At 32.6% G+C, this 16,464-nt stretch overlaps 2 protein-coding genes across 6 annotated transcripts in view; one reads left to right on the top strand and one right to left on the bottom strand.

Annotated features, from left to right (window-relative positions):
* The window catches only part of RpL19 (ribosomal protein L19), a 249,838-nt gene that overhangs the window by 61,796 nt on the left and 171,578 nt on the right, over positions 1-16,464 (top strand). Inside the window, exons 2-8 of one of the 3 annotated variants that reach the window (XM_080148093.1) lie at positions 10,804-10,889; positions 11,330-11,445; positions 12,635-12,784; positions 13,272-13,341; positions 13,916-14,004; positions 14,788-14,857; positions 15,560-15,729. The exons of the other annotated variants lie outside the window; for them this stretch is intronic. Coding sequence (XP_080004219.1) covers positions 10,824-10,889; positions 11,330-11,445; positions 12,635-12,784; positions 13,272-13,341; positions 13,916-14,004; positions 14,788-14,857; positions 15,560-15,592 — 594 coding nt within the window. The 5' untranslated portion in view covers positions 10,804-10,823 and the 3' untranslated portion in view covers positions 15,593-15,729. Of the gene's footprint in view, positions 1-10,803; positions 10,890-11,329; positions 11,446-12,634; positions 12,785-13,271; positions 13,342-13,915; positions 14,005-14,787; positions 14,858-15,559; positions 15,730-16,464 lie in introns of those variants that run through there. 3 annotated transcript variants of the gene reach the window in all.
* Lamp1 (lysosome-associated membrane glycoprotein 1) lies at positions 81-9,328 on the bottom strand. Of its 3 annotated transcripts, none has more exons than XM_080148102.1 (12): positions 8,672-9,328; positions 8,022-8,092; positions 5,713-5,790; positions 4,892-4,954; positions 4,563-4,627; positions 4,173-4,251; positions 3,377-3,457; positions 3,006-3,062; positions 2,426-2,524; positions 1,548-1,698; positions 1,193-1,312; positions 81-683 (listed from the first exon to the last, which is right to left on the bottom strand). In XM_080148102.1, exons 1-10 carry the CDS (start codon positions 8,739-8,741, stop codon positions 1,555-1,557), a joined length of 807 nt encoding a protein of 268 aa, XP_080004228.1. In that variant the 5' UTR covers positions 8,742-9,328; the 3' UTR covers positions 81-683; positions 1,193-1,312; positions 1,548-1,554. The 3 variants fall into 3 exon arrangements, with proteins under 3 accessions (XP_080004228.1, XP_080004229.1, XP_080004230.1); XM_080148103.1 differs by having other exon boundaries at positions 81-674; XM_080148104.1 differs by having other exon boundaries at positions 81-500.

The following is a 16,464-nucleotide window of genomic DNA, read 5'->3' as shown; positions in this document are numbered from 1 at the left end:
TGGAAAGTTGTCTATAACACTATGCCAAAAATAACTATTATCAAATCAATATTTTGCATATTTAGGTATTATTATATCCATTTTTAATTTATGATAAATATTTATTTCACAAAGATTACAATACTATAATAATCTATTATTTACAACATACATCCAACATTAAAATTAAAATCAAATCATTATATGTATATAGGACTTCACTTTTGTATTAATTAAATTTGAAATTTATAATGTCTATAGAAATTGACCAAATTTTTAAAATTAACATTATTTTAAAAATTATAAATTTAGTCCATAATAAAATAAAATCAGTAGGTATAGAAAGACAAAATGCTTTTAACAAAGTTAAAAATTCACATATTTGCATATTTTTAAAAATCAATGTTATGTTTGAATCTCTAATGTTAATAAAATTGTTTTAAATAAACCAGACAAGTATATCACATGACAATTATTGTAGCAAAATATTTTTAAAATTTCAGATCTGAGTCTTAAAAAATCTAAATAAAAATGTTTAAAATTATTTTGATTAAAAAGAAATTCTTTTAGTTATGGCAAAATATAAGTACAAGTAAGCTAAATAATAGTGCACTAATAAAAGCAATCATTTACATTTTAAATTTTTTTTACAATTAAGATATTTATAATTAAAAGTATTATAGAGCTAAAATCGACTATTATATCTTGAAATAATAAAGTACAAGAACTTATTAAGCAGGGATCTTAAGGGATAAGACAAATAAATTGATGAACAAAATAACCAGATTATTGGTAAATAGGTTTGGAACCTATCCATCAAAATTCAATGGAAGAACCCAAAGTTTTTTTTGAGCCAACGAATAAGATAAAGTTGATATTAATCTTTGGGTACTAATATTTATTTCTTTTATCGGATTATAAACGGCTTTCCGCGGATATAGAATGTACAATTATAAGATTAAAACCAGTTTTTTTAGCCCCGTGGTGCCGAAGGCACGGGCTACAAACACTGGTTTTAATCTTATGATTGTACATTTTTATATTCGTAGAAAGCTGGATATAATACGATGCTAGACATAGTTTTTTCGTATGGATGAGAACCAGTTTCTATCCACCGGATTCGAATGAATACGAGAAAGTAATTTACAACCCAATATCTAAATAAACTTTTTAACGAATTAAGTTCAATTCAAAAAGAAGTATACTCTTGTACCTTATAATTTCACAGATTTATAATAAGAAATGATGTTTGAAATTATTTATCTTCTTTATAAATGTCATTCATTGTCGCTAAACTGAGCCAAATCAGAGGTTTATAATCTTAACACTCAACCTAAAAAAAATTATCATTAATTACCTAGGTATACAAAAATAACCTTTCTTCTAAACAGTTAATATGGTAATAAATAATTTAATTTAAAGTTTTTGCTACACCTACCTCCTAAAGACAACCAATCTTTGATTTCAATACATTTGTCTCAATGTCTTAACTTTATAGAATATTGTGAAGAAAACGTTGGGTACCAGTCTAATTTACAATCCTATGTACCCTCCCTCCCTTAATATACCTTAGATTTAGACACTCTGATATCCGGCAGCCCTGTTCTTCCTTCTGCCGACCATGTAGGCAACAAGGACGGCCAGAACAGTGCCAGCAAGAGCGCAGCCAACTATGATGGGAACCACGTCACTGGGACGAGCGGAACAATCGAGGGCAGCCTGAATGTAAATATAATTTCCAGAATCGCTATGAAACCGAGCAATACCCAATGGATTAGGACCGGTTCTCAGCCATACTGAAAAATCCAGTTTTCAACGAATATAAAATGTACAATCATAAGATTAAAACCATATAATTGTACATTTTTATATTCGCGGAAAGTGATTGGACAATATGTCTTTTCTTTCTTTTGCTTGAAAACACAAAAGGGGGGGGGGGGTTATGGTGGGAAAGAGAAGACACACCACAACTTTTTTTGAAACCTTATTTTCTTATCTAAAGTGGTATTTTATTCTTTTATGGCCCGGGTTGCCCCTTGGTTATACTTCAGTCCCAGAAACCGAACTAAGGCCTTTATGACACGCGGATTATGTTCAGTTCAAGGTGTTGACGTTGTGAGGGCTAGTTCCCGAAGCGTCAGAGCCCCCGAGAGTTAAGGTAAAATGGATGGTAAAATGACGAAACTATTGATATATTATTAATTGTATCATACACCAGATCATCATGTACTCTAATAAAGTGAAACTTGTAGCTGGCTAAAATTGCGAACCCCGCCCACCCTTCCCTCATACTGGATAAACGAACTGACCTATAAATGAGTTCCATGTTAGCAACCTAAATTAACGACAATTTTTCCCCTGTCACAATATGTAAGTATATTCTGTATCAATTCCTCGCCCCTAGGTGGTAAGGAAAATAACTATGTATATTACGACGAAGCAGTACCTGGAATGTATGAGGAGGTTGGTTGGCAGGACGGAAGGCATCCAGCATAACATTGTTGGCGGTGATTGTCACGTTAGGCAACATGTTTCCAGATCCACCCTAGCAAATATTTATTTTTTAGTAGCGATTCTACTCCATAATTCCCTTTAAAATTAAATGTCCGCCATTCCGTCCGTATTGCTATGGAACAAATGCGATTTTCTCGGCTGTGCTTCGCTACTTATGGATGTTGTCATCCTTGTTTTATAAAGTAGGGTAGCTATTCTATTATAAGAGAATCTTCAGGAATAAAACTATGAATGATAAATTGATGTACATGATATTACATCCCCATTGATAGGAAATAAACAAAATTTCTCCATTTATAAATCAAAATTATTGGTTGAAAGGTTTGGAGACTACTATCAAAAGTAACTACCCAAAGTAGTATTTGAGCTAAAAAGTAAAATGCAGTATTTCAATAAAACTTTGGAAATCAGTGCAATTCACACTCCAATGTCCCCTTTATTACTAAATATTTGTTTTCGCTGATAATGGATGTTGGCATCCTTGTTTAATCTGATTATGAAATTATTTTTACCTGTGGTTCAGAAGTATCATGAAGCTCAGAGTGCATAGAGATAAATCCAATGTCCTGTTCCAAAATTATATTAGTTTAGGCTTGTGCTAGTCAATCCTTATATAAGGGTGATTGCAAGTCTTTTTGTCCGTTTGTCTGTCTGTCTAATGATTAAATTCTCAGTTACCGCTAAACCGACAAGATAGTGCCTCTCAGGGAATATATCTACTGATCCTGTGGTGGTTTAAAGCTATTTTTACATCAAAAATTATCCCCAAAAATTTTGAAACCAACTATCAAACCGTTACGAGCTCTTACGAACAACCTGTTACTTTAACATATAGAAGTACTTATTTTTGAAGAAAAAAAAACAAGGCTAAACTAATTTCCTGGCACATATAGCTCATGTTCAGAGGAGTCTCCAGCTCCAACTTCTTCAGATCAAAAGTGGTGAAGGACACATACTCAACAAACTAAAAAAAGGGATAAGACAATGTATGATAATTTGTCAATCATCAAAAATAACTTCTCTGGATATTTATATTGTAGGTTAATTTATATTAAGATAGTACCAGCATAACAAAGTTTGAAGCCAATAAATAATAGAGTATGTGAATAGATAGTACACTGCACAACATAACATTTAGTTATAAAGAACTTGTAAACAAGGGGGGGGGGGGGGGTTGACACATTTGCGTAAACCTGGTGTATAGGCTTTATGTTTGGACTGAGAGGATAGGTTATTTAAGATAAAATCATTCTTATATGATGAATTTCATCCCAGATTTACGATTTTTTTGGATAGGCCTCCAGGTGGTCTCTGGACAGCTAAAAATAAAAAAAAATTAAGAGTTAGAGGCTTATGAAACAAAATATGCAGGTTTTTTCTTCAAATATGTATATAACATTAAAAAGATGCACATTTTGTTTTATGAGTTACCTCTAACAATTCAAAAAAATTTATTTTTTTATTTTTACCTGTACAGAGGCCACCTGGAGGCCTGGAGCTCCGGAACCTGGAGGTCTATCCAAAAAATCTAAAATCTGGGGGAAATTTATCATATAAGAATGATTTATCTTTAATAACCTATCCTCTCAGTCCAAAGATAAAGCCTTTACACCAGGTTTACGCAAATGTGTCAAAACTTCCCCCCCACCCTTATCCTATAAAGAAAATAAAAACTGAACCTGTTTAAGAACGGTAGTATTTTTATCTTCATCAGTTACATTCTTGTCAAAATAACGGGTTTCATAGTAACCGTCGATCCTGGAAACAATTATTAAGGAGAAGCGGAGCTACTAACAAAACTCACATGGAGAAATAAAATATATTAACATTCATAAAGCTCAAAGATTAATAGACAATGCATTTCTAGATTTTTCTTATTTTGCGAGAAAATAGGCTATTTTAATGCCCAAAATGGAGTACTTACAAGGCTGATGGAGCAGCCGCTAGTACTTGAAATAGCTTTAATTATTTCCAATCAAAATTTTTACTGCCCCGCACCTGAGGCCCCTCGAGGCCAACCAAACAGTTTTAATTTTTATTTTACAATGCGATAAATAACTTTTGCTAACCTGGATAATCCGTAGTATGGGGTAGGCGCCGTAGTGTTAACTTTGAAAGTGATATTCAAATATCTGTCACAAAAATTTGTGATTAATATTAATGTTATTTGATCAAAAGTATTTACAATATTCTTATACCTATTAGAGTGATTCTTAGTTAAGATAATTCTTTTTTGAACAGTAATTTTAGTCATACCTGATATTAAAGAAAATGCTCTCGGATTAATAACAACTAATGAACCGATTAAGTTCTCCATTTTAATAAAGTTTATCATATGTCTATTTTATATTTAGATTTAAGATTTGTAAACTTTAATCAATCAATTAATCACATTCCTCTTCAAAGGTGGAGTGGTGGCACTGGGAACCAATTCTTCCCAGTGGAGGTCTATTTCTTCAGTCTAAATGAAAAAAAATGGAATAATCGGTGCTCTTCCTCAACTCAAGTCTGGACTTTTGCCTAGCCCCTCTCAACCGTATTTAAGAAAAACATATGGAGGTCGGTTAAGGGAAAGGAAATGTTTACTAAAAAGGGCGTTGATTGCGTTCTAAACCCCATATAAAGAAACTTAATTTACTACAGTCATATTGAATTGTTACGACTTAACTTATATTCATATTTTAAAAGAGTTTTAAAATACGGTCTGTTTACCAATGTTTAAAAGCAGTGTTTCGGAGCCGGAGCCGTGAGCCGCCATATTTTGCTGGAGCCGTAGCCGTAATTTTCGTTAAAAACGGCTCCGGCTCCGGACTAGATAAATAAAGAGATTTTTTTACAAGTTATAATTTGGTAACTCTGTTTTGTCATGTGCAAATTCCCTTTTTAAGTTTTTGAAGTCTATTTTTATTAAAAATTGAACTTTTAAAACCTTCAAAAGTCAAAAATAAAAAAAATAAAAATTTTATGGGGGAAAAAAATATGTCGAGTTTTTCTTGATTTTAGGTCGAAGCCTGAGCCGCACCAAAATCAATCGGCTCCGATACGCTGTTTAAAAGTCTAATCATGTATTGTTATCAAAGTTTAGTAGATGAGCTTTATTTAAAAAGATAAGACAATGAAGAGGGCAATATTCAAATATGATGACGAACCCTCCTAGTTATACATCAATTTCTTATATATCAATGATTTCAAAAAGAAAATTTGCAAGTATTAATTTACCTCATTGAGAGCAGTGGTGCAATGTCCAGTATTTTGTGCAAAGCTCGGCACCTCTACTAGCTTCGTGTTGTTCACATTCTAAAAGAATAAGAATTTATTAGATGTATTACAGAGAAATATTGTTACATTCTTTTTTACTTTTCTAAGACAAATAAGATTTTTCTTTAGATGCAAAAGTAAAGTTTTTAATTTAAATGTTTTGAACTATATCATCATCAGGCGCGTCTAACTTTTGGACTCTGTAGTCCAGAGAATACGGCCACCCTGTTCCTCCATGATGTCCTGTCCTTGGCATGATTTTCAGCTTCTCCCCATGTTAATTATAAGTTAAAGAGTTCTTTTTCAGTGCTCTGCCTCCAGGTCATTTTTGGTCGTCCCTGTTTACGTTTACCAGTGGTAGGGTTCCATTTTAAGCACTTTTTTGAATCCTGCTATGTTTTATTCTGAGCACATGTCCTAGCCATCTTAGACTTTTGTATTTCACTTCTGCTTCAATACTATTGCACTTGGTCTTGGCATACAGTTCAATGTTTGATATTTTGTTTGGCCAAAATATTTTGCAAATTCTTCTTAGGCAGCTATTATGAAATGCATTAAGTTGTTTTGTTTCAGTTTTCACAGTTCTCCAGCATTCAGCCCCATAAAGAAGAACTGATTTCACATTACTATTGTAAAGTCTGATTTTTGTTTTCAGAACAAGTTTCTTTGAATTCCAAACCTTGTGTAGGCTGTTGAAAGCAACCCTAGCCTTATCAATCCTGTTTTTAATATCAGCTTTTGAGCCATCTTCACTGCTGATAACACTCCCCAGATAGGTGAATTTGTTACTTTGTTTCAATTGTTCACCATTTATTGTTATACTTTAATCAGGGTTTGTAGGTATATTCATAATTTCGGTCTTCTTGACATTAACAAAGAGCCCGACTTGTCCTGCATATTTGACTAGTCTATCTGTCTTAGCTTGTAGATGTTTGATTGTTTCTGAAATCAGTGCCAGGTCATCAGCAAAGTCCAGATCTTCTATGTGTCCTAGTATGCCCAGCTGGAGACCACGTTTTTTGTCCTCGGTGGTTTTCTTCATCACCCAGTCAATGACCAATATAAATAGAATAGGTGATAAAATGCATCCCTGTCTAACTCCAGTGTTTATTTTGAAAAAATCAGATGTCTTATTGTTTCCAACTGAAACACAGGCTTGGAAGTTGTCATAAAATTTAGTTATCATAATTATCATCTTTTCAGGTATACCATAACTTCTTAGTATTTTCCAGAGTGTTGGTCTGTGTATGGAGTCAAAGGCCTTAGAGAAATCAACAAAATTTACCTGAAGTGGCTTGTTAAATTCAACACATTGTTCAATAATCGTCCTAAGTGTGAAAATTTGGTCAACACAGCCCCTTCCAGCACGAAAGCCAGCTTGTTCTTCTCTTAGTTTATTGTCAATTTTCTCATCAGCTCTGTTTAAAATAACTTTACATAGGACCTTGCTTGGGATAGAAAGCAGCATAATTCCTCTCCAATTATCACAGTTGTTCAAATCTCCCTTCTTAGGTAGTTTTATGATCATTCCTTTAGACCAGTCCATTGGTATCTTTTCTTGCCTCCAAATTTTATCAAAGAGATCAGTTAGAGTCCTAGCAGAAAGATCTATGTCTGCCTTGAGCATTTCGGCAGTTATCAAGTCAGGTCCTGGTGCTTTGTCATTCTTTAGACTATGTATAGCAGCTTTAACTTCTTGAATAGTTGGTGGTCTTATATCTATGTCTATTTCATGTCCTGGTTCTGGTTCAGCAGTAATTTCTGGTTCAGGTCTGTTCAACACTTCTTCAAAATGCGATTTCCACCTTTCAGCAACTTCTTTTTTTTGAACTATATATAGATATCATTTAGGTAGTGCCGGATATCTGGCCATTTTCAATATCCAACCGGATACCAGATAATAAAACTATCCGGCCGGGCATCCAGCAATAAAATATTTTATATCATACAACAAAAATCCCTGTTACAAACAGTTACAAGCTTTGTTTCTTAAATTCTTGGACTATACAATTACCCATAGCAATAAGAAAGTAAAACATCATTTATATTACAGATTGGCGGAAGTAAAGACGTTACTTAATTCAAAATCTTTTGATATTTAACAAAATATGAAGAAAACTTTTATTCTACGGCAATATACGTTTACTCGATATTAGAAATCCTGCCAGAAATGTATCCGGCCCAACCCTAATATCATTATTGAATTTGGAAAGAAAGGGTTTGTTAAGAAGTTTATTATAAATTCACTAAAATAAAATAAAATTGTGAACCTTTGCATCAGGAAAGATATTGAGTATGACATCCATTTCCACATTAATACAGTTGCCAACGGTCCAATTACCTAAAATTGTAAAAAATTAGTAAGATATTTCACAAACGTACGGTTGTTGTGTGCTCGTTAAGATTTCGGCACAATTACTGAACTAAACGAGTTCTTCTATAGGCATGTTTTTTTGTTTGTTTCTAATTAAAATTAAGATGATACAAATAACTAAAAATTGAATCATTGATTGAGAAAATCTTGCCTCCTATCTAGAGTTACATACATGAAATATATATATTTAATTATTGGATAACATCCATAAAAACTATCGTTAACAAATCATTAAAAAGAAGGAACTTCAAAGATAATTCGCGTATAGAAGAATGTATAATCGCCCAAGGAATTAATAATACAAAAAGGGATTTATCATATATTACAAAATGTAAACAAAGGTTTAAAGGAACTAACTTATTTTTCTGGTAAAGATTAGAGAGATTATATGCTTTCCAATTTATAGTTGTTACAGGAATCATCATGTCACAGGCTTGAAAGAAGGACATAAAATCTTACGTATACATGACTGATACAATGATCAAAGTTATCCTCTTACGTAATTTAATTAATTAAATGTGGAAATTTCAAAGTTTATATATTTACCTATATCAGCAGAGCAGATAGTCCAACATAATCCACTGAATAACAACACTGACAAACTGTTCAGTGCCATTTTAGTGTCTTTAAATTTCAGTAAATAATATAATAAAACCTTATATAAAAGTAACAGGATATCAATCTTATGTCTGTCTGCATGTATTAAAGTATCTCGCTAAACCTGTATGGTTTTCCATTACATTGTAGCCTCTCATAGATACGTTAATGTTTTTAACCCTATACTCAGAAGAGAAATCGAAACTAAGATCGAAGAAAAACAAATACCCAAGGAAATTCATTAATACTTTTTATAATAAAAACTATATGAAGGCCTCTAGAGATGTAGCCTATGGTAAAATATAAAATTATAACTAATCAAAACATTAAGATAAAATTCCAGCCAATTGAGTAATTTGATACATCGAGATAAAATCACATGATAATTATAAAATGAGTACGTGTATATGAAAACAAGTTTTATTTTGGGTATTTTTTTTGTATTAAGTACTGAAAAAATACCCTAGCTTTTAAAATACTTTGATTTAAACTTAAAACCATATTTAAAAAAAACAACATGTGTAAAATGATACAAACAAAGTATAAAGTTTTATAAGAAACGTAATTACAATTCTCATTGTTATTGTTACTAACTTGATAAAAGTAGTTTTGACTAATTTTGCGCATTTGCCGCGTAAATTTTGTATGGCTTTAAGTAAAATGAGACTTTTGAATTAATATTAAAATTAACAAAAACAATTGTTAAAAAATTAATTCTTTGGTTTTTTAAAGATAGTTGTTTTAATCATTCTAATAACTTTTTTTTAAATAAAACTTTTTTTAGAAATCAAAACTATTTTCTTAACCGGAAAAAGAACCTAAAGTTCATATTCTACTAAGAGCCTACGTACTTTTTTCGCTAAAATTCGCCATACACCGTAACCAGAAAAAAAGTTATCACATTGCATTGGATAATATTTGTAAAACTGCCTGAACGCGAGAAAATAAAAGTCATATTCTCCATCAAATTTTTCGAGTAGAGCTATCCCCATCGTAGGAAATAAACACGCATTTGTTCAATTTTATGTCAAAATAATCTTCCCTCCCCGTATCAAAAATTCGAAACCCGCCCCCATTTTTTTAGTTTGAAGTGTCTTACTATTGTTTAAATTAGCTTATATTGGGGAAATTGTAGACCTTTTGGTTTTAAAGGGTGGGGCCTGACTGAATCTCTGGCAAAGAATTTTTAATTGGGCTATATATAAATTAGCTCACGCCTTTTTTTTTGACAATTTGACAAGGTAGCAATTTGATATAAGGGATTGAAATTGAAAATTAAGATTTAGAATCATATTATGGATCCGTGGGTAAAGATGTAGGGTGGTTCCTCAACACCTAGACATTGAAATTACCATATATCTATTTCGATTTCATTGTTGAAATATCGGAGCCTGGCGAATTTTGTAGCGCATTGCCGCTGAATAAACCGGAAACTTGCTCCCCTCAATTCTCATTGTGCAATGGCTTTCACACCTCTCTCGTCACTCGTGTGTGTCTTGAAAGATTTTGATTTAATGTTGTAAATTGAAATTCATTGAAGAAATTAGAAAATATAGTGTATCTTATAAATTATACACATTGAAATAACTAATACCAAGGAAATCATTTATGATGTATTATAATTTTAAAATTTGTGTATGCGTTGCTATTTGTCTATTATATACCTTTTATTTCGCCTCTATTGTAATTGTTTTATAGGTTCTAAGGTTGCCTCAAATCTTTTAGTTATCCCGAAATCACTACTGTAAAGCTTATTTATTTGAAATTAAGATTAAATAGTATTAAAGATCTCGGTAATTAAATTCGTTAAATTTCCAAGAGAGGGGACAAAGGCTGTTTATTTAATTAGTTTTTATAAGCTCTGCTTTGCATAACTTATTCTTATTTAATCGATTTCTTGACATCTTGGGGTACTTTTTTTAAATTTGGTTGGTCCAGTTATTTGTGTTTAAATGTTTTAATCACTGAATGAAATATTCTACACAAGGGGTTAAATGTTTTCATAGTTGGGAATATTCACTAATTTATCGGCTTTTGTCTGAACCCTTTGAAACTCTGATAAATTAAATTTATTTTTCAGAAGTAAAGGTCAACATTAAAAATGGGAGGAGGTCTTAAACTCCAGAAGAGGTTGGCAGCAACTGTCCTGAGATGTGGTAAGAACAAGGTATGTCCTATTTTAGTTTGTTTAAGCCAGTGAGGAAGGGGGGCATTTGACTGTTCATTACATTGGCCCCCATTGTTTTATTTACACAAATTCTTATTTGTTTTGTTTAAAAGCGCGCTTTAGGGACTTTGTTTGAATTTATTTAATATTTTGGGTATTTTTATTCAAGATTTCTGTTTAAAATCTTTGTAATATGCTTTAACTGCTATGAAATATATGTATGTTATCAGCTTTTATAGATTGCTGGCTTTTGAATAAGTTAAATGTTACTCAAGTATATAAGGTTCTATTTGGCTGTAAGTTTCTCTTTAATTTTAGTTCAATAGGTATGGGAGCGTAAGTTTACAGTTTGTTTAATTGTTATTGATAGGGGTTCTAACTTCAAATAAATATTTTATTCATTTGGTAATCCTCAGATTTATTACCCTCTATTTGTATAGGTTTGGTTGGATCCTAATGAGATTAGCGAGATCGGAAATGCCAATTCCAGGCAGAACATCAGGAAGCTGGTCAAGGATGGTCTCGTCATCAAGAAGCCCGTAGCTGTCCACTCCAGGTAAAGATTGTTCATTTCTTTAAATATTTTTGCTTTCTTAAGATCTCTTTAATGGTGCACTGTTTGAAGTTTGTGTGCTTTTAAAAAACTTTTCTTCTCAAACTATTTTTTATAAATGGATATATTACTATAATATTACACCAGATTTAATATTTTCTAATAAAATAAAATTCGTAGCGAGCTATTATATTTAGCTCCTGTATTGCTTCCCCTCCCCTTTGACTGGAGGTGGGTTCTATAGTCGGAACTGTGATCACAGTTCTATCACATTGCTGTTCTATCACGGTATCTTACATTGCGGTACCTCGGGCGGCCATTTTTGTGTGTCGGTGCGTTCTATAAACATTACTGTGAGAGATAATACGGTAATATGGTACAGTGATAGAACTGCAATACTGCAGCTGTCATCAACAACAAAATCAACAGCAAAACTACAAAAAATGGGATGTTAAGCAAATGTCGTCTTTGAATTTTGGTCAATTTAGCCTATTTTTTTTAAGTACAGAAAATGTGAAGGGAGAGGGGGAAAGAAAATGCCCCCCCCCCCCCCCAAAAAAAAAAAAAAAAAAAAAATTTTTACTCACTTATAGATTACCTAATTTTTTTTCAATTAAATATTTTTTTCTACAAAATTAAAAAAAAAATTCTAATTTCCATTACCTATCAAAAGTTTTATATTGAAAATATTTATTTTTATAATAATAATTCAAATTTTTACTTAAAATTTTTCATCCCCTGCATAGAGATCTGTTGGGAATGCCCCGTTTTTTTTCATCATAAACCATGCTTTCAATGCATGATTTATTGTTTTATTTACATAATTTTCGTCTGCAAAAGCAGGAATTTTGACAGCTTTTGATAGCTTGTACTGTAAGATGCTGTTCATCTCCCTGATCCATCTGTGAAATCTACAGCAATGTGAGATGACGTCATAACAGTGATATGTTACAGCGATTTTGTATACCGTGAGATGACTTCTGAACGTCTAGCGTCAGATTTCTGTTGTTGATACCGTATTTGCAGCTGTCGATACCGTAACAGTTTTGTTTATAGAACCCACCTTGGATGAAGGAACTGACTAAGATTTCCAATGTTGGCATCCTAAATTGACATTTATTTTCTTTTGTCACATTATCTTAGTATATTCTATAATCTACCAATAAATCGTATCTAATCCCCTTTTTTTTAGATATCGTTGCCGTGTGAAGCAGGAGGCTCGCCGCAAGGGTCGTCACTCTGGCCCTGGTAAGAGGAAGGGTACCAAGAATGCCAGAACCAACCAGAAGACTCTCTGGGTCCAGAGAATGCGCGTCCTCAGGAGGCTGCTTAAGAAGTACAGGTGAGTGAAAGTTCTTATCAAAGGCTATTGTTTTTAATATGACTTAAATTCCTTAGCATTTAAGCTGTGGTGGATATTATGCACTGGTTGCCTTGCTCAGGGGGGGGGGGGGGAATATGAGGAAATGGACATAGAGTTTTGGAAACTTTTTTTTAGCAATCATTTGATAACACCTGGAGAATTTTTTTTCCCTTTTCTTGCTATGAGGGGGGTGGGGTATTTTTAAGCTGGGGGTAATGTGAATCTTAGCAGAATATTTTTACCTTCTATCTTGCATTTTAGGTTAAGTAGTTATTATCTAAAGACTCTGAAAGGCAATTTTTTTAATGTCTGGATAGAAGTCTATAAATTATAGCTAAACCTTGATTCTTTTCTTTTTTCAATGAAATTAAACTATGATTTTTATTTTGAATAAGATTTAAATACCTAGCTTACTGTTCGATATATTTTTAATTTTCTTACTTTTTAAAAGTTTTATTTGTTCTAGGGAGGCCAAGAAGATTGACCGTCATATGTACCGTGAGCTTTACCTTAAGGCCAAGGGTAACACCTTCAAGGTTAGTAACAGGCGGTGCCAGGGGCCAGAGGGAGGAAAAATCATGTCTAGTTGGTAAGACTTGACACTCCCTTGACAACTGATTTATGATATCAGAATGTCGTGTCATAATGCTGATGTACATAGTAATGTGCTAGTTATGACATTGGCCCACCTGCTAATTAACAAAAGCTGGGACTTTAGTTTGAAGAAGATTTATTATCCCACAGCTTTTGGTTTAATGCTTAATCCCTTTTATTCGGGAAATGCCAGCAAAGGAGAGGATACTGTTATTAAAATAATCCAAAACCTAATGTGTTTTTTTTTAAAGATTGAAATAGTCTTATATTACGATAATTATTTTAATTATAGCGTAGAACCGGTTCTTATCAAGCGGATATTGATCGGATTCGAAGCTATACAGGTAAAAGTTATCAGGGGCAAATATTTTAGAACTGGAAAAGATTATTTTATCACCCTCTGTCCAATCCTTTTGTCTCTGGCCAAAGCATAAGCAGAGTGCACCTTTAAAGAAAGACATTATTATTGATTGTGCCAAATTTACCCCTCTGCAGATGATTGTATTTGTTTTGTAGAACAAGCGTGTCCTGATTGAGCACATCCACAAGAAGAAGGCCGATAATGAGCGTAGCAAGATGTTGGCTGACCAGGCCGAGGCCAGAAGGTATGTTTCGAAGCGGATTAATTTCCGGTGGAATAGATCCTGTTCTCATCCATACGATAAAATTATGTTTAGCATAGCATTATATCTAGCTTTCTACGAATATAAGAATAGTTATTTCTCGCATCGTTTTATTAACTGCTTTCCGCGGATATAGAATGTACAAAAAGATTAAAACCTGAGGTGCCGAAGGCACCGGCTAAAAAACTTGTTTTTATCTTTTGATTGTTCATTTTTATATTCGTAGAAATAATACGATGCATGACCTAGTTTTTTCGTATGGATGAGAACTGGTTCCTATCCACCGGATTCGAATGAATACGAGAAAGTATAAATCTAAGTTAAATACTAGTTTTTTAGTCCATGCATTCGGCATCTCTATCCGCGGAAAGCTGTTTTTAATGCGATGCGAGCAAATTAGCAATAACTAATATAATTGTAGAATATACGTGGATATTAAAATGTAACTTCTTCCAACATGGTTATCATTTATTGGCCAGATTGTTCATCTAGTACGAGTGGAAGCAATGGGGTTAATCAAGTGTCGGGGGGGATTTTATTTGTAGACTTTTTATTGGTGATAGATCCATTAGTACTTTGATTTTGTCCCAGAATTTCGGCCAGTAAAAATAACTCTAACTTCCTCTTCCATCCCGACAATTTTCCCCCTGTCAATACATCTACGTACTCTATATCTATTACTATCTTATTCGTTGGCTTAACAAAATATAGGTACTAATATTTAAAGTTTTAAAACTATCTTTTTAACATATTTTTTCTCTTTAGGAACAAGACTAAGGAAGCCAGAAAGAGGCGTGAAGAAAGGATGGTCCAGAAGAAAGAACAGATGGTCGAGGTAGGTTTTGGGAGTAGTTATGCGTTTAATGACTCGGGATTGTAAGACTTAGTGTTAATCTCCTCTTAACCACCTTGACGCACCTCGATGCGATCCATATTTTGCAATAATTCAGAGCATTTGAATTTTTTTAACAGTAATTTAAGAAGAATTTACCTATTTTAATATGAGAAAAATGTTTTTTTTTAAATTTAATCTTTGTTTTAATGGCTGTTACGGATTGTTAATTTGTCAGGCTAAAATTAGCATCCTTTTTTTTTACTCCAAATTAAAATATATATTTTAATTTTTAACAATGTTAAGTTGGGATAAGTAATGGTTTAAAAATGGCCCCTGTTTGGGTTAGAAATAAATAAAAGATGCTATAAAAAAAATATGAAACAAAATTTTAGATCCTCCCAGTACCCGATAAAATTTAATCCCTGAATTTAATTTTTAAAGGCCTTTTAAAATATTGCTAGAATCCGGAATCTGTCAAAAAATAAGATATTGAAAACGATCCAACAATTGGACGGATTGCCAACCTTAGTAAAAAGCACGAAAGAAAGAAAGAAAATTAGGGATGGGGGAGAAAGAAGTCTTTGTAAGAAAATACCTTTTATGTTTTATTACCAGCTTCTATGATTATCTAAAACAAACCTGACCTCAGAAAAATTTCAAGATAAGATACTCTGTAGACTTTTAAATTTTAATCCTTTTCAGATGTACGCCAAGGAGGACGAGGGCAAGAAGTAAGCTAATTGTCTGCTGGGCCCCACACACAGCTGTGGTGCACCTACAACATCCTACGTCACCGGATAATTATATTGACATGCATACCTATTTGTTCTTGTCAACCACATTTCATGATAAATATATGTAAACCCTCTTTATATTTTATTGTTTTTCTTTGAGCTAAGCTTTTCTGTTAATATGGTATTTCCGTTCGTAATTCATAGCCTTTTTTTCGTAAATTTTGGTATGTTAAAAAAAAAATTTTAAACAATTTGCTTGGCCTTTCTTCTATTAGTACGCTGATTATTCAGTTATGACAATTGAAAGTGTTTAATGTTCGTTTGTCCTACCGGTTTAGGGCTTCGCTTTTATGGATGTTGTCATCCTTGTTCTAAAATTCAGATGGAAAGGATAAAAAAAGAAGTGTAGAGGTTAAAAAATCTATTTGTTTTACATTGATGATTCCTGTCATCGATATTATAGAGTTGTTGGGTTTTTTAAATTGTACCCAACTATTATAGGAATCATCATACAGTTATACATTAAAAGTAAAACAAAATTTGTCTAAATTAATATAAGTGCTACATGTAACGTGATGATGGACGACGAACAAGCCTTAGTTATTTAAAGCTTCGCTGAAAACATCAAGCTTAGAATTGCTTAGATATCGAAATTTCCACTAAATATTTAAGATCAGCTGAAATAAATTTCCTATTCGAGCCCTAGTTTCCTAAAGTGTACAGCAGATAACCCAATTATAGCAGACTCTATTTTCAGCGACTCCGGTCAAATGGAAAAACGATTTATACATTATACATTCAAAAATTTAAATTTTTCAAATTTTCATTTTTTTAAGTTTGAAGCTTTTTTAGCTAGAAGCAAATATTGAGATA

The sequence above is a fragment of the Acartia tonsa genome, chromosome 14, assembly GCF_053477335.1.
Source record: "Acartia tonsa isolate MP-2025a chromosome 14, ASM5347733v1, whole genome shotgun sequence".
NCBI lineage: Eukaryota > Metazoa > Arthropoda > Copepoda > Calanoida > Acartiidae > Acartia > Acartia tonsa.
Note: the sequence above shows the minus strand (reverse complement) of the source record. Positions and strands in the feature narration are given on the sequence as shown.